Raw genomic sequence first — 23,689 nt, 5'->3', positions numbered from 1 at the left:
GCTGCTGACCATATATAAGCCAATATTTAACTACATCAATAATAAGTCATTAGTCATATATTTCAGTTGGAAATACGTAAATATCATTAAATAAAATTGGTTTTATCATAAATCACTCCTTCAAGCTATTCAATCCCTTATTGAAATCTTTCACGATCGTCTTTAGATCTCATTTTGGACATCTTTCTCTGAGGATAAACCAATGTATCAAAATTATTATCATAAGATATCTTGCCTAATTCTTTTTCAATCTTTCTCAAGAATTCACTAGCCATTTCAGATTCTTTCAAGATCCATTTCAATAAATGTATAGATTTAACACGATCAAAAGGTGCTATAGTGATTGGTTGTTGGATCTCCACATCTTTAGCATGAGAAAATTTGCACTTAACGCGAAGTTCATAATAAGTGCTAAAATAATTTGATCTTTTAGTTAATGGTTGATGATGAGTTAATGGGATTGGATTCTGTTGACGTTCAATTATTAGTGGTTTTAGATCATTCGTTGGATGGGTTTGTTGAACTTTGGTTAATAGTTTAGGATCTTGATGTTTTAAAAATAATGAATATTTGTTGTTTCTATTAGGGTTGAACGTTATACTGAATTGATTTGAAAATCCTTTAACACCAAGATAAAGACCATCATAATCTTGAGATTTTTGAGCTATCAAAGCTTCTTTAATGAAAGATCTATCACATCGACAATCAAAAATTTCCACAATTTCCATTGTTATTTTTTTCAATTTCACTCTATCAGCAAGTTTTTTACTTGTTGGATTTGTTGAAATTTTGGTATTAATCACTAAATCCTCACCAGGTCCAATAGCTGAAGATGGTAAAGAATACTCAACCATGACATGGGTATCTTTTGAATCGACAACTCTTGAAATTGGTTCGTTAAATTGTCTGTAAAGTGGTAATGTGTCATATGTGGTGATCACAACTGGGAATTCAAAAGTTTTAACGTTATTTTTAGTACCTGTTGAAATTGCCGTAGCTTCTAATTTATGAGTAGTGGAGCCAAACTTTGCACTTTCAGCAGTGGGGCCAATATCATTCTTGATACCAATGGTGAATGGGATATCAACTGAAATCACACGATCATTAATGGGGTATTTAGTTTCATAATTGACTTTTCTTAGTGATACTGGGATTTCACGATGTGGTTTGTTCTTTAGAGTATCTACTGTCACAAACCTCAGTTCAATAGATTCTAAAGGGACAGGTAATCCAGTTCCTGATCTTATTTCTAACGTTCCAACTAAAACGGGCTATTAAAAGACATTAGTGATTATTCTCTGATATAATTACATAATACTTACATAGGTTTTGGGTACACCGGGACATCCTTGGACCATAGATTTGTTTGAAGGCTTGAGATTGATATCAAATGAGTCTGGTAAAACCATTTTGTATGGGTTTTTGTATAAGTTTGAGCTTTAGTTATAATGATGAACAAGTTGTTTAATTACGTTTTGTTTTTTTTCTTTGAGCTTGTTTTGGTATTTCCTATTTCCGGTAATTTCCCTTTTGGGATGTTTTCGTTCATTCGAAAAATGGTTTTTTGGTGAAGTTTGGGGAGTAAGCTTTTTTCTAGTCCATTTTTCGCGTCTATATCTAAAATTTGTTAACTATGGTGAAAAACTCGTGCCCTGACCGAAAAAATGGCAGCGGCTGCTATTTTTGTATGGCGAAAAAAAAAATAGACTCAGCTTCGGATCTATTTTGCAAAATGGCTTCTATTTCGCCCTTCCAAAAAAATAGACTGAGCAAGAATGAAAATAGCATCGACACATAAAAACAACAATAAACACTCTTAAAAAGTACCAGTAAGAGTCGATAATACTGTATTAGGCCATGCTGATCAATAGTCCTATGGTTTTAATACACATTCGCTATATATATTTGGTGTTATTGGTCGATTCTCTATTTTGTAGGAAAATAGCATCCTTCTAAAATTATTGGCTTGTGCCCTGGCCATCCAGCTTTTGGCGGGATACTGACACGATTTTCTGCCAAAACTGCCATTTTGTAGCACCCAAATCTATTTTTTAGAGAACGCCCAAAAAATGGCTTACGGGAAGTGCCCCTGGCACAATTTAAAACAACAACAACAAAACAGAGAAAGTGTTTTGAATGAGGCGGTTGATGGATCATTGGCTGTGATGGTGGTTAGGCTACAATTTTGATCATTTATGAAAAAAGCGCTATAAATCCTGTTATTCTAGAGTTGTGGAGTGCTACAATTTAGTATTTGAGAGTTGAATGAAGGTATTGTTGAGGTGATGAGTTGGAGGTCTTATCAATCAGGTTCAAATGAACTATGCTTATGTCTTTCAACTGAATCGCTATTGGTGTTCTCGTTGCTGTGGTTTAAACACATTTCAGTTTTGTGGTTGGAATTGGAAAGACATTTCAAAAACCTATGACAACAAAAATTGTGAAAACCATCACCAAAGATCTTGAAATCAATCTTCAACACGAGTCGAATCAGCTACTGAAATGCTTTTGACAGCAACACCAGATCCTTTAAGCGTTAGTGGGTTCCATTATGATCCTAATTGGGGTTACAAAAAGTTGTTAAAACAACTTGAGGATAAAGATGTATTTGACCTTCAAAAACTTAAAGTGTTTCATCTTGACCAAATTGAATTTGAACCACTAGATTTATCCAATTTGGTGCTTAGTGACTCAGAAGATGAAGAGCCGGGCTTAACTGATGATAATACTAAAAATCTGGTCAATTCCCCTGAAGGTGTCAAGACACCTCAGCAAGTTGATTCACCTCCAATTCAATATATACCACTTGATCAATCTGTTAAATCATATAGTGATGGGATTGTTGTGAATGACTCCAAGCCAGAGTTGGAATTACCTCCAAGAGGAACTAAAAGTATTCCAAATTCACCAGTTTATCCGCCAAATGAAAAATTAGTGGTTGATCCACCATGGAAGTTTTTTTATGATTTTAACTATGATAATGATGTTAATGATGATATTTGTCATTTTTATCTCATGAATATTAGAAGACAAATTAGTTATGAGTTGGGTGCTGATGAAGAATATTTTAAAGAGAGGAAAATGGTTGATCTTCGTTTGGTGCTAAGAGTCTTTAGTTTGTTCAAGACTTCGTTCAATAAATCGGTTTATCAAACTTCAACTGGTGAAGTTATTCAATTTTTTGAAGGTGGTGCTAAAACTTTCAAAAGTAAAGATTTTTTCCCTGGAATTATTGATGAAATTTTCAAAAATATAGGTATCAATGTTGAAAAACTTTTAGATCGATCAAGAATTTATCATCCTTCAATAGGTGCACTTTATAAAAGAGATATTAAATTAGATACTGAGGAAAGTATCTCAATAGATGAAGATTTAAAAGGTTATGTTGCAGCTAAATATGAAGATTTGAAGATTGGTGAACTTTTCCAAGATATTTGGGAAGAATGGTGCTTAGGTTTCAAAGGGCAACCACCTGTTTGGATTATTGAAAAAAGAAGGTATGAAATTCATGTATCATTGTCTAAAATTTATAAGGAAAGGGATCAAAGTTCAAATGAATGTACAACAATGGGTGATTTCACGTTCAGATGTAATGATAGGTTTAAAATTCTTCAATTCATTATTTATGGGATGGATAAATGTGGATACAGAGCACAAATAATGGTTGATTTATTGCAAGCTTATACTCTTTTCAATGGGGAAAATGCCCAATGGGTTCTTGCAAATTTGAATTCAATTATTAAATATGTTTTCCATGTGGACTCTTTGGATAGTTTAGAGATTGGAACAATGTTCAAGTATCATGAGATTGATAGTTAGGGATAACAAACATTAATGGTGTTGAAAAGACGTTTATTGTAGGTACTTGGGTCGTCAAATGGTTGAATTCTAAAATGTTTAGCCGTTCTTGTTCACTAGAATTGTAACATCAAACGATTTAACCATTCCATATTTACAAACTTGAACTGATCTCTTTTTAAGTTTCATATCATCGTATAGATTTGAACAGCTCATCTTTTTCTCTTCATATAGAAATGTACGAGTAATAGTAAATTTGGTACTCCACAAATCTGGGGTGTAATTAGTTTTTTCTTTGCTTTCACTTCATGTACTTCGTCTGTCTATCAAAACTCAATTGCTTCAAGATTTGGTACACAATTCTATACGAATCAATTAATTTGATTCTCGCCAGAATCCATATCGATTTGTAGTATGTCAACTTGAGCCTTGTAACTTGGCTATACTATAATAGTTCAAAACTGGGTGTTTAAAACTGCAACATCTATCAAGTTTGCTTTGTGTGCCATGTTTGTTTACAAAACATTTGTAACCGTGCATTTTTCGTGTCCCATGAACGACGTGTAACGTGTATCTCTATTCCATATTTCCTCTATTCGTGTTTCGTGTATACCATTTCCAGGTTGTTTATTGTTTACATTTGAACGAATTCAGATTGTGTCAAGAAATCGGGGTGTTTATGTTTACTTTTTCGCTCTTGTTTACAGGACAAAAGACAGAGGACACGCGTGAGGGTACGCGTCCATCACAACACGAAAAGGCGTTTGTCACGTGCGTGTCACGTTTTAGCCGCGAATTGTTCGTTCAAGTCGTTTAGTTTTCCTTGTTGAGGCATATCACACTGTGGCTATTTGATAAGGAAGGGAGTATGGTACGATGATGGTTTGAAAGGGTGGTATGGTGGAAGTGAGGTCTGTGATTGTGAATATGGGGTTAGAATGGTGGTTATGTGAGTGCTATATGGTGATATCTGTGTATCCATGCTGTCCTGTTATCGTTGAACTGAGCCTTGAAAGGGAATAAAAACCCTTCTGCACCCGAATTTCAATCAGCTTATCTCAGCTGCCACTGGACACCGTGCCACTAAGCACCCAACAGCCAAATTTTGATCTTACGATTTTTTTTTTGGGATCCACAAACGTTTGAAATGGCATAGGGAATATGGAACATGGACATATATAAACCATCTCCAATCCTCGAGACTTGTAGAACATCTTTTTTCTCTGTAAAGTAATCACACTCGCTTCAACACAATGCTCGCCTCAAGAATAGCCTCTTCAAACTTTAGATACAACATGCACAAATCTCCAGTCTCCTCCAGTAAGAGAATACACTCTCTTTTGATGCTTTCATACATCTCCATTGGCTTCACTGCTCCTTTCATACTCCCTCTAAGATCCCATTTCAAGAAAGAGGATAATGCAATCGGTGTCATTAGTCTATCATCTTTTGTCAAAATATGATTAAGTTATGCCCTTATAAGTGGGTTTTGGGTTTTGATGTTTTATGAGTTTATGGTTTTCAAGGTGATATAATATTTAATAATGAGTGGATTGTTTATCAAAGAAACTCAAGGAGTTGGTTAATAATATTGTGGGTTTTATTTCTGGTTTTGATCAATGATAAACATAGCTTTTGGTTTTCAATTCTTTACCATCATGTGGTCACTTTGTGTTTTCAAGAAAAAGTTTTGAATGAATTTTTCTGTATTATTAGGCTGATCCCATCATGGTTATCCCTGTGTTGCTTCATTTGGTATTATGACGTATATGATGGGTATTCTGTCCTGGTTTTAAAAGGTTTAGTTTTAATATGATATGGTATCTTGTGTTGTGAAGTCATTTTATGTAGTTTGAGACAAAATTGGATCAACTAATTAGTTGATTGATCAACGGTGAAGGATCAAGAATATATACTAAAAAGAGCTGAAGTGGGTATAGATATTAAAACTACATCATACTCTTTGTGACACTGTATTGTATTACAAAATCTGACTTCCTGAACATTGTTCCTAGCCTATCAATCAATCATGTATCCTGCCACATTTTTACCAATTTTTTAATCCTGTACAGCAGCTTATTTGCTCGGTGAATTAACAAAAACACCACCATTCACAACAATTCAAAGTTTTCCTGGAAACCATGTGCTCAGCTTCAATACTTCTGAACACTCCACGTTCTTGATGAAATGTGTTTAAAAGGTTGAACCGTCTCTATACTATTTGATACTTCGCGAACTTGTTTTGGGTTCTTCTAAAAACTTTTCATTTCAAAACAGAGAGGTCACTTACAGCAATTTAATGAAAGTAGAGTCTTTGAATTGAGTTGTCCTATCTGATCAAGAATTAGTTGAGTCTTTCAGAATTGAAAAGTCAAATTTGGGGAATGGATTGACTCCGCTGAAGTTGGTTATGAATTAGAAGTTTGACAGCTGTAGTGTTTCTTGAACACTGGAATGAGGTATACATTGCAATATTGCAATGAGAGCAGAGTTGAGCTGTGTATTGTGTAAAGATATTTGGTCAGCGTGGTGTATAAGTACCATCAAGTCTCCTTCTATTGGTGTTGCTATCATAAATCAACCACTAACCAGAAATCATGTGGATCCCAAAATTATTCAGATATTCAACAGTCCTCTTTGCAGCTCAGAACTTTCAAGCATTAGACTACTTCACTCAATACGATGATAGTTCATCAATAACAACTGAATTATCCAATTTTGGTTTAAAATCTGAATATTCATGGTCAAGTTTCCTAACCCAATTAAACTCATCAAAATATAAATTAATATTCCTCGCACGCCATGGTGAAGGCTGGCATAACGTCTTGGATAAAAGATCAGACTGGGACTACATTTCAAGGTTTGATACATTTGAAAATTATACCCTCTTTGATGCAGACCTAACACCAAAGGGTGAAGATCAAATTGAACAAGTTTCTGAATATTGGACCAAGGAATTAAAGAATGATTCACCATACCCTGATTTATTCTATATCTCGCCATTGAGAAGAACTCTACACACTTATCACATCACATGGTCACAGAACGATGATGGAATCATACCAATTGTTGATGAGGACCTAAGAGAAAGATATGGTATTCAAACCCCAGAGAAACGTCACACCAAGGATTGGATTGCCCATTATTGCCCAACATGTGTCTTTGAAAATGGATTCACTGAACAGGATGAATTATGGCAACCTGATGTGGAGGAAACTAAACAACATGTTGCGGAAAGAGCGACTGCTTGGTTAAAGACCGTTTTCGAAAAAGATGAACAGATAGTCAGTGTCACTACTCATTCGGGATTGATTGCACAGTTGTTGAAAGTTATTGGGCATCCGAAACATCCTCTTTACCCTGGTCAGTTGATTCCTGTTGTTGTTAAGGCTGATAGCTGATGTTTAAAGAAATATAATGTACAAGTTCGAGAAAATGAAAAGTGTAAACCATTTTTGATCTTTCAACTTCTACAAACTGCTGAGAACCTATATATTGTATTGATGATAATCTTTAAGATCCACTGCTTCTTTTGGCTATTGGCTATTTAAGCACTTCTTCTTAAAAGATCACAAGCTAAATGTCCTCATGGATATGTCAATTATTAACTCATCATAAAAATTCTCAACCATATAAAAAGATGGATTGTAATTCCTAATTGGTCAAAACTACCATAATAAGTTTTCTACAAGGACTACTCTACCCATCCTATGAGGGTTGAGTTACAATTGTCTAGGAACTAACCATGTAAGTTATCAACGAGCTTTCAAAACAGTGATAAAACAAGAGAGAAAGAGCATGAAATTGAATCATTCTGCTAGTCAACTTGTGTTGACTCAGTCATGGTGGGTTCACTCATAGTCTGGAGCCTCTTCAGATTCTAAACCCCAAGAACAGAATATAGTAGTGTGTGGTTCTCATCATTATATATATGAGTAATATATTCAGTAAACCATGGTGGGCCAGCCTGGGACCCTTAATCATCTTCTAGAACTTGGTAGGCTAAAGAACTCTAAATAAAAGAGGTGATGGATTTGTGAGTGGAGTGGCTGACTATATTGAATATGGGTGGTTCCAATTCATTATAAATTGGTTCGATTGTTGATTGGGAGTACCTCTTAGTTGATGCCAGTGTGATGAATAGAAGAGAACTTGCTTAGTGAAATGTCATTTTTACTAGCTTCTTCTACAGGTTGATAGTTTATACATTAAATTTATATATTTCTAAACGCTGATAGCATCTTTGTTGTAGACAAGTGACTAGTATTATAATGTATGTTGTCTGATTTCTAATTCTCTCGTAAACAACCAGAATACTCATTTTGCATTTCAAAAAACAATACAACGGAAAACACCATCCTGAGGATGTGTGACAAACCCTTCATTATCTTTTGGAATACTTTTGTTCAAGTTCACAACATCACAAGTTTGAATTGAGTCTCTTTTACCAGTTTTTTTCTCTTCTTTTCCTCTGGTGATTACCACAAGCTTTGAGAGTGCTTTCTCGCTCTCTTTTTCAACATTATCCAAATATTGATCATCATAATTCCCCTAGTATTCCAAATGTTTCGTAGTCAAACTGTCATTTTAGTGATGTTGCAACAAGCAATGAAATTTTAATCAACGGGGACACCACAATTGCAAATCAAGAGTTTGGACCCAAATGAAGCATCCTTTTGTCTAATGAATAATAAATCACAGTCCACTCACATCTAAGCTATTGATCTTTTTGAAAACTCAGATCTCAATTTGTTTGGATAATCACTGTCTAGTCTTGAGTCTAAAGATACAAAGAACTTTTCAAGTAATGGATTTAAAGTCTCAAAAGATTCTAAAATGAAATTATGACCAGCATTCTCCAATATCTGATATTGTGAAATATTGTTACCTAACAAATCATGATATGATGCACCACCGTCATGTGTAACTTTATCATCTGACCCATCCACAATTAGAATTGAACCATTATTGTTTGAAATTGTTTGAGATGCGTCAATAACTTCACTAATAGTAAGTGGTATCCAACTTTTCGCATGGTTTAAAAAATTGGTTGAATTTGTTAATAAATTGAATCTAAACTGTTTCAATCTTAGAAATTCTGGAGTTTCAGGATTTGAAAATAATCTCTTCATTGATAATGATTGAATATTGTTAAACCTATCCAATTTTCTGAAAAATTCAAAAAGCCATGGAATTTTCAGAAATAACCCTAAGAAGAAGTTCTCCTTCCATGTTCTTTTCAATGGAATCTTGGGTGGTGCTAATAAAACCAACCCTTTCAAATTGATTTCATTTATTTCTGCCAATTTAAGGGCAACTTGAGTCCCATAAGAATGAGCAACAATAATGATCTCTCTTCCAATGAACCCATTAGTATCTAATGACTCTTTAACAAAATTTGTGAAATTTTCAAGAGTTAATTTTAAACCTTGTTTAGCTTTTGATTTCCCAGATCCAGGTAAATCCACTGCAAAGATATCAGTTAACCCTGCAAATTTCCTAACAACTTCATCAAATTGTTGTAAATTACCACCAAGACCATGAATGAATACAATCACTGGGATTTCATTGATTTTAGATTCTAATTCATTAACAACTTCTTTGGAAATAGCACTATTGTTCAATTGGGTACGTAATGGATGTGGGATTTTCAAACAAAATATTTCTCCATATTGTTCATAATGTTGAGTAAAGCCATAAGTCTGAGTTAAATCTGAAGCGAAAGTTGATTCATCATTGATTAATAGGGTTTCTAATTCTGTATGTTTTGAATTGAAAAGGAAATGGCCCAGTAATTTTAAATTATGAATCACTTTGGGGATTAATGATTTTGGAATTTCATCTTGTTCTTGTTTTGCAAGTTGTTGATATTGTTCAAGGGACATCTTGATTGAAGGGGAATGAGTTAGGGAAAGATCAATCCAGTTGATTATAAAGTCAATATGACTCCCTTTTCTTTGATGTTTATTCCTTTCAATTGTGGCATTTATTCCCCATAATCTTGTATATCTTATTTCTTTACTAAATTTCAACCGAGCTAAGACTAAATTCCGGGTAACGCTTATTTCCCAATTGGGAAGTAACAAACTTGACTCATGCAGAGATGCAGGTTATTTCCCAAACGGGAAGTCAACCATCCTTTTTGAAAAGAAAAACGTCAGCTGTAGGAAAATTTTTAATGCGAGGGACAAACTGTTTAAAAATTGAAAACCATGATCAACATAAAAATCAACATTCTTTTTAGGGCTTTGAAGCTTTGGAATGTGAATAAGCTACAATTCTTTTAATATATAATCTAAAGTATTACAAATTAAATAAACAAAATAATTAAACTAAAACGTGAAACCCAATTAAAAATTAATCAACAACCGTGTGTAATGAATGTCATTTAAACATTATCATCACCTTTTTTAACAAATAACCCACTGTGGTTGTTGTTATTTTCTTGAGAATCTGGGGTATCAGTACCTGAAGTACCTTCTTTTTCAGCATCAGGAATTGAAGCAGAGGCTTTATCATCGAAACCGTCGTTTTGGAATTCAATTTCATCAAATAATCCAAGTTCAACAGCAGCTCTTTCAACTTCTCTATGATTCATCTTTGGCATAGTTTGAGCAACTCTCCAAACTGGTTTCTTTTCAACATGAGCTTTAGCAAACATGATATCCATTTCTTCTAATGAACGACCTGCAGTTTCTGGGTAGAAAAAGAAGATAATTGGAACGAAAATGAAGTTCATAACAGCAAAGAATAAATAACAACCCCATCTAGCATTGGCAATGAAAACTGGAGTAAACATAACAACAGCGAAATTTGTTAACCAATTGGTACATGTTGAAATAGCTGAGGCAACAGTTCTTGTTCTTAATGGATTGATTTCTGGTGGATAAACCCATGGTAATGGTAAAATAGTGAATGCAAAGAAAACAATAAACAAGAATAAACCAACAGCAGCACCTTTAGCATTTTGAGTAGTATCTTTAACTAAACAGCCAAAAGTAATAATGAATGAACAACCTTGACCAGTAGCACCAATCAAAAACAAGTTTCTTCTACCCAATTTTTCAATTAAAAAGAATGATGGAATAGTGGATAAAGCATAAATGGTTGCAAAAACACCACCTAAAATCAATGGTAATTTACCAGTTAAACCAATAGTTTGTTCAAATAAAACAGTTGAATAATAAATAGCAGCATTACAACCAGTAAATTGTTGGAAAAATTGAGTTGAAGAACCAATCAACATTCTTCTAAAATGTTGAGTTTTACCACCAGTGAAAACTTCTTTCATACTAATTTGTTTTTTAGAAACTTTTTCAACAGCATCTTGAATAGCAGTGGCTTCTTCATCAACACCTTCATCATCAATTGGAACGTCATTTAAAGCAGCAAGAACGAAAACAGCTTCTTCTCTTCTACCTTTTGATAATAACCATCTTGGAGATTCTGGCAATTGTAAGGCACCAATCATAACAAAGAAGGCAAAGAAAATTTGGAATGCAACTGGGAATCTCCATTGAGAAGAATTGTTAACATAAGACATACCAAAATCAACCCAGTAAGCGACAAAAGTACCAATGGCAACAACTGAACCTTCCAAGTTGACCAACATACCTCTTTTTTCTGGTTTAGACATTTCTGATTGCCAAACTGGGATAGTGGCGGTATTCATACCATTACCAATACCTGTAATAACTCTACCAACAACAAATTGACCAGTACCCCAAGCATCTCTATAAGCAGTGACTGAGATTAAAGTACCAAGGATAATAATAAAAGCACCCAAGATGATTAATGGTCTTCTACCAATTCTTTCACCTCTAAACATGGCAAATAAAGCACCAAAGAAACAACCAATTTCATAACAAGCTGTAACAGCACCTTGGTTAACAGAGTTACCTTTAGTAGCTGGGAATTCATAGTTAAATTCATGACCAGTAATTAAACCAGACATTAAACCTTGATCATAACCGAATAATGAGAAACCTAATGTGGCAGTTAATGTGACTGAGACTCTAAGGGCTCTACCACTTAGCCCTGCAGTGTTTGTTCTTGATTTCCAATCAAAACCCATAATGAAATGTTTGATAATTGTAAGTAGTTAATAGGAAAACAAATTACAAGTTACAAGTTTACAAAACTGGGGGAAATGGTGTGGTATTTATAATCTCAAAAGTTTTAGCATCTGTTTTAGGAAAGTTGATGTTTTCATGTTTTTTTTTCAACTTGTTGAAGATTCTTCGCTATGGCAAGAGTATTGAAATGATGTAATTGTAAATAAATTTTATTCCGGTGTGTGCCCCGGACCACAGCCATTTCCTGCGGGCTTATGTCAGCGGTGCATCCCGGATAAAAGAGAACCGGTTCGCGCAGACTTCGTGTCTTGGTTTTTTTTCATTTAGGCTTTTGAGCAAGAAAAAAGCAATGAAGATGACTGAGAGGATTGGAATCTGGAATCTCTGGTGGGTTGTGTTTCTTTTGCTGTGTTTCTTTTGTACTTGTGAGTCTATAGAGCCAGCCTAGTAGTGGTCGTCTGTGTGTAGCTGGTTGGTGGTTTTCCTGTGCTGCTCTTACGATGTTTTCCTCTCGTTCTCTGTAGTTGTAGTTGTTGTTCATGTAACACGATGAAACGTCATGTAGCTCTGGAAAGGACTTGATTTACGGTGGTGTTTCCAGCCTGGTGATCGTCAGAAAATCAGAATCATTCACAAAAAACATAGGGCCTTCGGGTACCTGTATACAAATAACATACAAAACTCACGCTGGAAAACCTTTTTTTAGGACCTTGAATCAACCAATTAGTGTAGACCATCAACACGGTTCGCTCTCCATTGGTTCTGCAATCTTGAATGATCTTTCATCGGGAGAAAGAGGCAGGTTTATGGGGTCATTACGAGCTTCATAATGGTGAATCTTTGGAGCAGAACAACTTTAAATCACCATCAACATAAAGACGAGAATGGGTTCTACAGCCCAAGGTTGATGGATATAAGATATAACCGTGATATAGACTATTAAGTATCTTCTATCCCAAGTTATCCAAGATACAGATCTATATCGTAGCTCAATGAAGAATACAAAGACCATCAACTTTGGGGTAGCAGCTACTACAACATGAAACCAGCCAAGAAGGATCCAGCCTCCAGGCTTCAGCAGCTTGTAGGAAATTGCCAAAGCCAATTGTTTAATTCAAATTCAATTGATGAACAGTACTTTGAGCTACTTTTCTCACAAGCTTAACCCACAACCAATTGTACAATAACCCACCAGCATATTTAACATTTGAAACCTTTTGAAAGTACAAACTACAAATTGTAGTACGTTCTACATTCGTATTACAAGACACTAGACACTACCCCAGTGCTTCCAATTGAATGCCTTTGTTTGCCTCAGCGTATCGGTGATCAAGAGAAGCATTTCCTTGGGATACCAAGCGTGCCATACAAGCATTCTTGGTGTTCTTGTAATTGCTAATTACTCCGGGAAGGGCATTTTGGCTCGTCCTGTCTAGCTTTTAGGCTACCAGCCTCCAGGCAGGAACAGTAGCCTATGGGAAGTGCTCTGGGCTTAGCGGCTAGCCTATTCTTAAAACCTTAAAGTGTGTCTTGTATGAAAAACATCATCATGAACTGATTGAACAACTTCATGACTTTTCAGAATTTTGTGGAGTAGGAAATGACTACAACATTTTCTGACTCCAACCACGGATTTCTGTGCTCAGGTCGCTAGCGTGTATGTAGCTCTGGCTAGACGAAGCCTGGGAAACTGGTTGTTGTAAAATCGACTCAGTGGTTTTTTTTGAAGATCTCAAGAAAACAATTGATACGCGTTGGCTTGAATCTCATAGCAAATTGTTATGTAAAGCAGTCGGAATTCGTTCCACTAGTTTTTAGTGGGCTTTAATCTCAAGAGTATCTTCTCTGTGCTGTTTTATAAGACAAGTTACCAGCTTTGTTGGTTCTCAAAAGTGTACCTTTGGATGTGTGAGTTTATGTTGAATGGGATATCAAAGAGAGCCAGCTTAAACAGGATTTACAACGTATAATCCATTGTGATTGGTCAAAGGCTGTTGACTCTGCAAAGAGTCTTTAATTTAGTAGTGTGGGGGACTTAACACTACACACAAGTGTATGCCTCTACTTCTTCAACTTCATCAACTTCATCAACTTCATCAACATCAAACAATTCTATAAAGCCCTAAGCACAAGTCAACTACACAGCTCAAACTCATGATGATGATATTTCTGTCACAAACATGATTACTTGCAGTCATAGAAGGCAGATGAATCGTAGATATGAACAACAATAGGCAGACCCGTATTGATGCTAGTACCTTCTATGACGTTATGAGTCAAAGAAAAAATATAAAGGGCCCAAAAAGAAACTTTCCCAAAACTGACATATAAAACCTAAAACCTCATGATTACTTCCAAGATGGCAATACTAAAGCTTAAATCAACGGTGTTGTACGTGTACAACTAATTATTAATTATTAATAGCCTACTCATAAAGTCTTTTCTATTTGTAGGGCTCAAAAAGAAATGAAATGAGGCAAACTTTGGCCGGCCTTGACCTAAAAGCCGCAGGCCTAAATTTTAAAGTATGGTAGTCTCGTTTCTTTTGGACGGGTATCTTGGAAAGAAGGTCTAGGCTGCATAATTGGGTCTGTGGCAAATAGGTATTGAGCCTAGACTTCAGGCTGCTATTAAAACAATACTACTAATCATATAGAACTGAGATGAGCATAGGATTTAGTACAATACACTGTATATTGATAAAAGTTATCATAAAGAAGATGTACAATGTGGACTACGAGATTTTCTACCAACTTCACGTTTTAAAAATTGGAGCATTTCGCCCTCTGGTGCTTAAGCTAAGAAGAATCCAGTTCTTCATTCTTGAGTACAGACCTAAGTACACGTCCAAAATCAATAGAAGTTCGACTCAAAGCTCCAAAAGGACAGCTTGTTCCTTTCCTTCACAGACCTAATACTCTAGCTTGGGCCAATAATTTTCGTTTCAATCCTGGTAAAATAAAACAAAACTTGGTTTTCCCTGACATGAAGAAGGAAAAGGCACAAATCCAATACCTGAACTGATCCTGGTATCACGACTAAACACTAACAAACCCCATGATTAAACACATTATAATATGATAATCAATACCATAGAATCCAATAATCACATAAAAACCACACCTTCCCATACAAAAAAATCCTGATTTATAAACTTTTATGTAAATTTCAAGTCAAAAGCTGATGGCTCGTGTGCTGGGCAAACCGTGAAAAAAAAAATCTAAAAAAAAAATCACGACGTGTTCAAGAGAAAAAAATGCGACACGATCATTTTGAAAAGAACAATATTAAATACTCATCATCAACTCAAAAGTTTCATCAGCTCCGTTGTTGCTATTGTTATCCAATTCTTTTGCTGCTATAAATATTCCTTTTTTAGTTGCTGGTCACAATGGCTCGTTCTGATGCTCGTTTAATTAGGTTTGCTGCCATAGCTGCTGCCCTTTTGTTAACAATCTTTATCTTATCCAAGGGTTCAACAACTACTTATGTTGCATCAACAAATCAAGCACCATCAACTGGATCTTCCTCATCCACTTCTGCAGCAAGTGCGAACGTCAAGGCTAATACTACTCCAGAAAAACCAAAAACTCCAGTTTCAAGTAATCCAAAGGATAAAGTTAGTGCAACTTTTGTTTCATTAGCTAGAAATCGTGATTTATGGTCATTAATCGGTTCAATTAGATCTATTGAAGATCGTTTCAACAAACAATTCAAATATGATTGGGTCTTTTTAAATGATGAACCTTTTACTGAAGAATTTAAAAGAACTACAACTGCTTTAGTCTCTGGTACTACTAAATTTGGTTTAATTCCAAAAGAACATTGGTCATTCCCTGAATGGATTGATTTAGAAAAAGCTGCAAAGACAAGAGAAGATATGAAACAAAAAAATATCATCTATGGTGATTCAATCTCATATAGACATATGTGTAGATTTGAATCTGGGTTTTTCTATAGACATGAATTATTACAAGATTATGAATATTATTGGAGAGTGGAACCTGATACTAAAGTTTATTGTGATATTGAATATGATATTTTCAAATTCATGAAGGATAATAATAAACAATATGGTTTTACAATTTCATTGCATGAATATGCTGCAACTATTGAAACTTTATGGCAAACTACTAGAGAATTCATTAAAGAAAATCCTCAATATTTACCAAAAGATAACATGATGGATTTCATTTCAGATGATGGTGGGTTCTCTTATAACTTGTGTCATTTCTGGTCCAATTTTGAAATTGGTAATTTGAATTTTTGGAGAGGTGAAGCTTATTCAAAATATTTTGAATATTTGGATAAAGCTGGTGGGTTCTTTTATGAAAGATGGGGTGATGCTCCAGTTCATTCCATTGCTGCTGCATTATTCTTACCAAGAGATCAAATCCATTATTTCAACGATGTTGGTTATTACCATGTTCCTTTCCATAATTGTCCTATTGATGATAAACTTAGATTGGAACGTAAATGTATGTGTAATCCAAAAGATGATTTCACTTTCAAAGGTTATTCTTGTGGTGAAAAATTTCATACTGTTAATCAATTGGAAAAACCTGCAAACTGGCAAGATTATTCATAGAGTGAATATGACTTTGGAAAGAAAAAATAATTAAATGAAATTAATATCAAGAAGTTGTTTATTGTTTTAAAAAAGGAAGTTGAGATTTTTAAGCATTCATTCATTATTTACTTCCATGTTTTCAATTCATTCACATCATCATCATTGAACGAATCTTTGATTTATATTATTATTTAAATTATGTTTTAAAAAGCTCATTTGTAGTATTGTTGAACGTTAGATATTGCCAATATCAATATAAATATTGGAACTTTATATATTTGTTTGATCTAGTTATACAGCTATATAATTAGCGGTACTGCTCCAGCACTTTTTTTTATCTAGTTATAATAATGTGTATTCATAATTAAATGCTGAATTAATAATGTACAAAATCACCGACGACTAGTACTAACTTTTGTCGATACATAAGAATTTGGAAAATAGCCACCAAACTCATCCATCATCGTACATTTGACCAAATATATATATAGATAGTTTTCAGCTTGCAGTTTGTTTGTTTTTTTTTTAGTTGATGTATTTAACTTGGATGAGGAATGCAATTAAGCACGAACCGCTTGGATTGTAGGCTTCTCGCTGTGTTGGAATTCAGGCTTCCTTATAATATCCTTCTCGGCCAACTGAGAAACCTACTCTCCACCACGAATTAATGTATCTGATGTGTATTTAAATTAAAAATGCTAAAATAATGTACAAAATCACTGGAGACTCAGTCTAGTATGACTTATGATCTATAAACATAAATTAAGGGATAAATCAGAATAAAAACAGGTAAATTAAGAATTAACTAAGAAATCTCATGACTGAATAATAATATTATAATATAGACGACGTCTCGGCGGCCTGCAGTGATTTTGTACATTATTTTAGCATTTTATAAGTGCACATGATCTGAAGTTTGAACGTAGAATATACTGCATCACAATTACAAAAAAAAAAAAATATCGGCATAAATTATATATATTATCGTCGACGCACTCTAAAATAATGATATTTTACCCTTTACAACTGCAAATAATTAAGATTGTAATTTTGCAATTAAATTCTAAGAGTTACTAGCTGCTATTGGCTAATTAGTTGATAGTTTATTACTATAATTACGTAATAAACTACATAAGAAAACGTACCACCAGTTACTTCAAAAGATTTTTTTTTCAAAAACAGCTTCTATGGCCAAGTTGGTAAGGCGCTACACTAGTAATGTAGCGATCCTCAGTTCGACTCTGAGTGGAAGCAATTTTTTTGCATATAGTCGGGGCACACATCCGAACACCACCTTAATTTTTAATAGGTACTAAAGCTACAATTTGAATCCTTATCACTTATTCAAGTATTTATTTTTTCAATATTCAGATCCTATTGGGTCATTGCTTAATAAATGTGCTGGAATGTATGTAGTTTTATTGGCAATTTTTTGACGAGCTTGCAAAAATTTGTATTTTTTCAATAATCTCTTTCTTTGGAATTTGATTGGAATCCAAGGATAATAGCCATTTGCCTCTTCAAATTTCAAATTCTTGATGGAAAATATAATAACAGCCCAATAAGCGATGTAACTTATAACTGAACCATAAGTTGCACTGTTTGTCCATCCAAAAATAGCTGTGAAAAGCATCCATAATCCATCCATTTCACCATTACAGCAATTAACATGCCATATTGAATTTGTAACATCATATGAACCTGGTCCTGAACCAACTTCAGACATATCTTGTCCATGACAAAGATTGATATACCTTTGTAATTCAAATTGCCAAACACCTTTTGAAAATAAACCAGCTGCAATTAAATATAATAAACATGTTGTGGAAATTAAAAAGATTTTCAATGAAAATGATTCTGTTCTCTTGTAAAGGAAAACACCGACGACTGAGCTGACAAGAATACCTAGTGCTGTAGATAAGGGTAAAGTTGTTAAAGGCTGTCCAACACCAACACCTCCAATGAAGACAAATGCTTCTAATGATTCTCTTAGACATGTAATAAAAGGAAGAAAGAATAAAGCATATTTTTCAGCATATATCTTAAATTTTGATCTCTTATCACTTGAGATCTCTTCTGGGCTTTTGTTTATCAAGATATTTGCTAGTTTAACTCTGAATTTTTCCTTCAATTTGGATAATCTAAGGAAAAACATACCCATTATTGAAATTACCACTGAAGCTAATAAACTCAAACTTCCTTCATAATAATGCTCACTTAAAGACCAAAGATCTGTTCCAATTAAATAAAAGATTGTAATGAAAATACCACCAATAATTAAAGACACAAATAGTCCCAATAAACTCCCTGTCCAAATTTGTAATCTGAATTGTTTATACAATTTATCACCAGCTTCTGTTAAACCTTCAGGGTTATTATTGACATCATATTCAGGACTCACATCTTCCGAAGTGGTAGCTAATAGATCCAATTCTTCATTGTTTATTGATGTGGTTGAAGTTGAATCCCTTGAATGATGGAGTATTAATGATTGTTTTACAAAAGCCAACAGGATGGAAACAATGATGATGATTTCTAGAGATTCTCTAAGTATGATGAAGAAAATCTCAAAAGAGAAGATGTCCTCGAATTCAACCATCTTAAATGTTAATCTTTTGCAATGATATAATTTGCTCGTTTGATTCAAAAGATCATTTGATGATTTTTTCAACTTCTTTGATGGAAAAGATAAAAAACACCCATTGATTACATAACAATTTTTGTGTCAAAATTTTTTTAATATAAAGTCATAAATTCATTACTTCTATAAATATCAAAAGACCTGGTCCTTCATCTTCTGCCTGTAGTGGTCTCCGATTGTGATTTTTTGAAGCTTGTTCAAATGCTTCAAACTATATACAAATAAAACCACAATGGAGATCATCGACACCGCGATAACAGCTCCTAATCCATAATCTTGTTCCTCTATAAAATTTTCCAAGTTCATACCATAGGCAGCTGCAATAAATAAGCCAGCACCCATACTCAATAATCCAATGGAAAATCTCAAACTTAACAACATGAGTTGATTTCTATTGGAATCTAAAATGATGTTAATAATCTCTTCAGTGGTTCTAACATTTGAAATTGTATTATTTATTGTTTGAACAATTTCATCACAATGTTTATAATATGATTCTAGCAACATTTCCACTTCTGCATGATCATCAACATCTCTTGGTGTCCCGTTCATCTTTTCAGTTAAATAAATTCCAGCTAAATCATCATCATTATCCAAAATTTCATCAATAACATCTCTAACTAATGTTGCCTTTTGTGAAAATGTTGAAATTTTCTTGTTTTGAATCAATAAATATCGTAGTTTTTCCCTTGTGATGTCATCTTCCAATTCGTGTAAGATTCCTTGTGTAACAGTGGTTTGTACCTTCATTTCTGCATCAAGATTTGTCATTGCTGAAACTAATACAGCCTCTAAAGCTCTTATTTCATAGGGCAAATCAACATTTTTAGCCTTCAACTTTGATTCCAAATCCATAATGAATTGTGATTGAGCATGAGAATTTCTTGAACCTAAATCATCAAATATGATTACAGTATCTGCCTTAATCAAAGCACGTATATGAAGTAATGTGATGACAACTGAATCTTTACGAACAGAGATAGATGGTGCAATCTCTGTATTATAACCGATTTTCTCAATCTTTCTCAAATCTCTAGGGAATAAACCATGTTTTGATATTAGATCTGATCTTTTCAAATCTGCTGATACAGCTTCTAAATTACCATCCCCATCAAACACAGTACATCTCAACACTGTTGCCTCTGTTGGATTCAAATGATTTCTATGGACCAAGTTCTTCTCCAATAATAGAGAAGTGTACTCTGCATTTCTCCTGCTTGTGATGCTATTGTTTAAACAAAGATGGCTAGTATTTGAGATTGATCTCTTGATTATGGGCCGTGCCACTGAAGGGAAAACCGAGCTCTTTGTAAACGCCTTCAGCACCAGATTTGTCCTCAGATAGCTCATTTGCACACTCCTTAATTCTCTTTACCTGAAAGAAACCAGTTGATCTTTTCTTCAAAATCATCTCTTTTAATTGAAAACTTCTCTAAAGCCCATTTCCAAAATCACCAAAAAAAAAGTACCGGATTTCCCGTTTGGGTAAGTACCGAGGGCATTTTTGTTTTGACAGAAAAAATGAAGCATAATATTGAGAAAACATCTTACAATTTACAAAACTAAAATGGAATAAATTATCTGTCTGCGAAATGGTGTATAAAAGAAGGTCATTGTGACCTCAATTCCACTCGAACAGTTCCCACTTTTAATTCCTCTCATCATTGAACTTTTTCGAGAAAAGCACCATGATTGTTCCAACAGGTCCATCCAAATCCATCAAGATTAACATCTTTGACAAACTTCCACGTGAATCAACCGTCTTTATTGCTTCTCAGTTGAACCAAACTGACAAGTATAACTTGCTTAGATCCAGTGGGTATTTATATACCACATTGTTGCCAACCCTTTATGAAAAAGTTGTTGTCATTTCAACTTCAACTTCAATTAATGTTCGTGAAATTGGGAATGGTCGTCGTGAATTCCATTATCCAAATGATAAATCAATCGTTTCTGATAAACGTGCTATTAAGAAGTTTTTCAAGACTATTAATAAAACCGTTTATAACCATGATGGGAAAATTAGAATCTCCACATTGATGAATTTATTCCATTGTTATTATTCTTTAATTCCTGAAGGTTTTAAAACTTTTAATGATGATAGTGATAAATATTATACCCTTGATGATTTAGAGGATACTTTTTTTGATTGTTTCCATGAGGCTTTTGATTTTGAAAAAACTGAAATTCCAATCTCTGAATTTTTCTGTTTGAATGTTTTCAAATGTTTGGTTAAATTAACTTATTGTAAAGATATTTGTGTTCCATCAATGGTTTATTCCAAGTTGATTTATAACCTTGATCATTATGATTATATTAGGGATAGGAAAGTTGAACGTGGTGTTGATCAAACTTTTAAAAATTATTACAAGAAATTTCTTAAAGGTGAATTATTTTTGGATTTTTTCAGAATTAGTAACGGATTAAAATTAAGTCTTTCAAATTTAACCAATATAAGAGTTTCATTTGCTGATCCATTCCTGGCTAGAAGTATTTTGGGATCTTGTGATTCTTCAAAATTGAAAAAATTAACTTTGGATCATATGTGTTGTGGTCATGATTGTGAATCTGATCATTTGAAAACATTAACTCATGATCAATTGAATAGGAAATTCTTGTTGATTGATGAGTTTTTCAAATTGAGCCATATTAAATGTATTTTCAATAGATTGCAAGATTTGGAATTGGTTTTCCATAATGGGTATAATAGAGCAGTTTTCAGAAAATTTTTGTTTGGTATTTGTCATTTCATTGTTACTCCTAATAAGAAGTTTTCTATAATTGGTGGGAAATTAAAATTGAAATCATTAGTTATTAGAGAGACAACTTCAAATTTCACAAAGATTAGAGAATATAATCATAAGATATCTGATCATGTTTCCCAAATTCATAGAAGAGAGGTGCAAAAATCATGTACTTTATTACTTTTCTTGGATTTGGTTAGTATTTCAAATTATTTCACAATATTTGATTTGATTGATTTTACAAAGATTGAAAAAGTTGATATTTTAACCAAGTATTTCCCTAAAGGTACAGAATTGGATGCCTTTTTAGATAAATATTTCAAGAGTTTTTATAAAAATCTTATAGTCAATATGAAAAACCCATTAGCACCAAATATGGTTACAATTGGTATTGAACAATATGATAAATCAGTTATGGTTGCCAAAGCTGTTATTCATGATGATGAGAGTGAAAAAGATGAAAATAAAGTTGCTGTTGTTGAAGTTGAGAATTGAGAAACAACAACACAGACAACTATGACTCTTGTACATACATGATAACAGCTTGGAGATACAAATTTTGAATAGACTTTTACCTTTTTTTCATTCTTTTCATACTTCTTTTTACTTTGATTAAATATACACAGATAACAAAACATTTCATCTCTATTCTTCTTCTTCGCTTTCAGATTCTTCAGATTCTGCAGCTTCTAATTCCTTACGTTCTAACAAAGCTTGTAATTCAGCATCTTCAGTAGCAGTAACAGCTTTTGGAGCCATTGTAATAGTTGCAGAACCACCAGATGATGTAATTTTTTCTTCAATAACTTCCAAAGCCTTGTGTAATAAATCAATACCTTGTTGTTTTTCTAAAGCTTGAGTGGTGACAACATAAAGAGGAGCAGCAACTAATTTAACTTTGACTTGTAATTGTTCAGTTGATAAATCTTCAGCAGCTCTTAGGGCATCTTTAATAGCATCGATACCTTCATAACTAAAACATGAAACTTCAACATCAGCACGGATCTTGATAGCTTGAGGAGTCAAACGACGTGAAATGTATGAACGTAATTCTTTTAAAACTTCTTCATTTGGAACTTCAACATTTTCAAAAACTGAATCATCAGTGATTGAAATTTTAAAAGCATCATAAACATGACCATATTTTCGACTTAATGGCCATCCAATGGTTTGATACAATGATTCTAATGGGATACCGAATTTTTCAGCACAATGACGCAAAATAGAATGGGCAGCTTTTGATTTATTGTATCTTTCTTCACATTTTATAACATCTTCTGAAGAAACACGACGTTTTGATAAATCAATATAACCTTTTTCTTTATCAACTCTTAAAACAACAACAACTTCATTCTTACCAACACGGATCAATTTTTGAATACTACGAATACGTCTTCTTGATAATTCACTAAGTAAAACCATACCTTCAATGTTATCATATTCTAATAATTTAACATAAGCACCCATTTCAGCAATTTGTTGAACATTCACCATGACAACATCATCAACTTCTGGGTATTTGTTCTCATAGAATCTGCAGCTTGAAGTACTCATCTTGTTCTATATATTGTTAGTATTTCATTAATTCAAATTAAATGTAGTTTTCATTGGAAAAGATTTTTCATATATGAGTGAAAAGGGCAAAAACTATCAAATCCTGCTCTTTCACAAAAATGATCCCACTAATCCCTCTCCATGAAAACAGATAAATCCCAAAACAACATACTCTTAATAAACTCTATAATAAACAATCAAAAACAGTTTAAAGAATTCCTTTCCAAAAGGATTTTTCTATTATTACGCTCTTTTTTTTTTGTTCATCGAATCGAAAAAATGAAAAAATTCAGAAAAGTTACGTAAT

General features: G+C 33.7%; 11 protein-coding genes and 1 non-coding gene across 12 annotated transcripts; 6 read left to right on the top strand and 6 right to left on the bottom strand.

Moving 5' to 3' along the window:
- Window positions 1-137: 137 nt before the first annotated feature.
- On the bottom strand, window positions 138-1,409 carry RGL1 (Rgl1p; the record flags this gene model as incomplete). Its single annotated transcript, XM_019183802.1, has 2 exons — window positions 138-1,271; window positions 1,323-1,409. The coding sequence occupies 2 exons, from the start codon at window positions 1,407-1,409 to the stop codon at window positions 138-140; spliced, it is 1,221 nt and encodes a 406-aa protein (XP_019036645.1).
- A 1,093-nt stretch (window positions 1,410-2,502) lies between these two features.
- On the top strand, window positions 2,503-3,819 carry WICANDRAFT_64783 (uncharacterized protein; the record flags this gene model as incomplete). Its single annotated transcript, XM_019183801.1, has 1 exon — window positions 2,503-3,819. The coding sequence occupies one exon, from the start codon at window positions 2,503-2,505 to the stop codon at window positions 3,817-3,819; it is 1,317 nt and encodes a 438-aa protein (XP_019036644.1).
- A 2,735-nt stretch (window positions 3,820-6,554) lies between these two features.
- Window positions 6,555-7,187, top strand: WICANDRAFT_17411 (histidine phosphatase family protein; the record flags this gene model as incomplete). Its single annotated transcript, XM_019180740.1, has 1 exon — window positions 6,555-7,187. A coding segment is annotated over one exon (633 nt), but the record flags the coding sequence as incomplete, so codon positions are not given.
- A 1,323-nt stretch (window positions 7,188-8,510) lies between these two features.
- LDH1 (triacylglycerol lipase) lies at window positions 8,511-9,683 on the bottom strand (the record flags this gene model as incomplete). Its single annotated transcript, XM_019185121.1, has 1 exon — window positions 8,511-9,683. One exon carries the CDS (start codon window positions 9,681-9,683, stop codon window positions 8,511-8,513), a length of 1,173 nt encoding a protein of 390 aa, XP_019036642.1.
- A 503-nt stretch (window positions 9,684-10,186) lies between these two features.
- Window positions 10,187-11,872, bottom strand: STL1 (glucose-inactivated glycerol proton symporter STL1; the record flags this gene model as incomplete). The annotated part of the gene is made up of 1 exon (XM_019185120.1): window positions 10,187-11,872. One exon carries the CDS (start codon window positions 11,870-11,872, stop codon window positions 10,187-10,189), a length of 1,686 nt encoding a protein of 561 aa, XP_019036641.1.
- Window positions 11,873-14,593: 2,721 nt separating this feature from the next.
- WICANDRAFT_85614 (uncharacterized protein) lies at window positions 14,594-14,788 on the top strand (the record flags this gene model as incomplete). Its single annotated transcript, XM_019185916.1, has 1 exon — window positions 14,594-14,788. One exon carries the CDS (start codon window positions 14,594-14,596, stop codon window positions 14,786-14,788), a length of 195 nt encoding a protein of 64 aa, XP_019036640.1.
- Window positions 14,789-14,838: 50 nt separating this feature from the next.
- On the top strand, window positions 14,839-16,545 carry WICANDRAFT_96744 (glycosyltransferase family 15 protein). The gene has a single exon (XM_019186530.1). It carries the CDS (start codon window positions 15,265-15,267, stop codon window positions 16,459-16,461), a length of 1,197 nt encoding a protein of 398 aa, XP_019036639.1. The 5' UTR covers window positions 14,839-15,264; the 3' UTR covers window positions 16,462-16,545.
- Window positions 16,546-17,624: 1,079 nt separating this feature from the next.
- Window positions 17,625-17,697, top strand: WICANDRAFT_t128. Its single transcript has one exon. It is a non-coding gene; the product is annotated as a tRNA-Thr (tRNA).
- A 106-nt stretch (window positions 17,698-17,803) lies between these two features.
- Window positions 17,804-19,042, bottom strand: FTH1 (Fth1p; the record flags this gene model as incomplete). Its single annotated transcript, XM_019182256.1, has 1 exon — window positions 17,804-19,042. One exon carries the CDS (start codon window positions 19,040-19,042, stop codon window positions 17,804-17,806), a length of 1,239 nt encoding a protein of 412 aa, XP_019036638.1.
- Window positions 19,043-19,216: 174 nt separating this feature from the next.
- MFM1 (Mfm1p) lies at window positions 19,217-20,434 on the bottom strand (the record flags this gene model as incomplete). The annotated part of the gene is made up of 1 exon (XM_019182272.1): window positions 19,217-20,434. One exon carries the CDS (start codon window positions 20,432-20,434, stop codon window positions 19,217-19,219), a length of 1,218 nt encoding a protein of 405 aa, XP_019036637.1.
- Window positions 20,435-20,772: 338 nt separating this feature from the next.
- WICANDRAFT_64777 (uncharacterized protein) lies at window positions 20,773-22,323 on the top strand (the record flags this gene model as incomplete). Its single annotated transcript, XM_019183800.1, has 1 exon — window positions 20,773-22,323. One exon carries the CDS (start codon window positions 20,773-20,775, stop codon window positions 22,321-22,323), a length of 1,551 nt encoding a protein of 516 aa, XP_019036636.1.
- Window positions 22,324-22,473: 150 nt separating this feature from the next.
- SUI2 (translation initiation factor eIF2 subunit alpha) lies at window positions 22,474-23,382 on the bottom strand (the record flags this gene model as incomplete). Its single annotated transcript, XM_019182356.1, has 1 exon — window positions 22,474-23,382. One exon carries the CDS (start codon window positions 23,380-23,382, stop codon window positions 22,474-22,476), a length of 909 nt encoding a protein of 302 aa, XP_019036635.1.
- Between the last annotated feature and the right edge of the window lie 307 nt (window positions 23,383-23,689).

The sequence above is a fragment of the Wickerhamomyces anomalus genome, assembly GCF_001661255.1.
Source record: "Wickerhamomyces anomalus NRRL Y-366-8 unplaced genomic scaffold WICANscaffold_6, whole genome shotgun sequence".
Lineage (NCBI taxonomy): Eukaryota > Fungi > Ascomycota > Saccharomycetes > Phaffomycetales > Wickerhamomycetaceae > Hansenula > Hansenula anomala.
Note: the sequence above shows the minus strand (reverse complement) of the source record. Positions and strands in the feature narration are given on the sequence as shown.

Bases quoted from the DNA above. Each gene is read 5' to 3' on its own strand.
- WICANDRAFT_96744 (XM_019186530.1), top strand. From the start codon at position 15,265: ATGGCTCGTTCTGATGCTCGTTTAATTAGGTTTGCTGCCATAGCTGCT.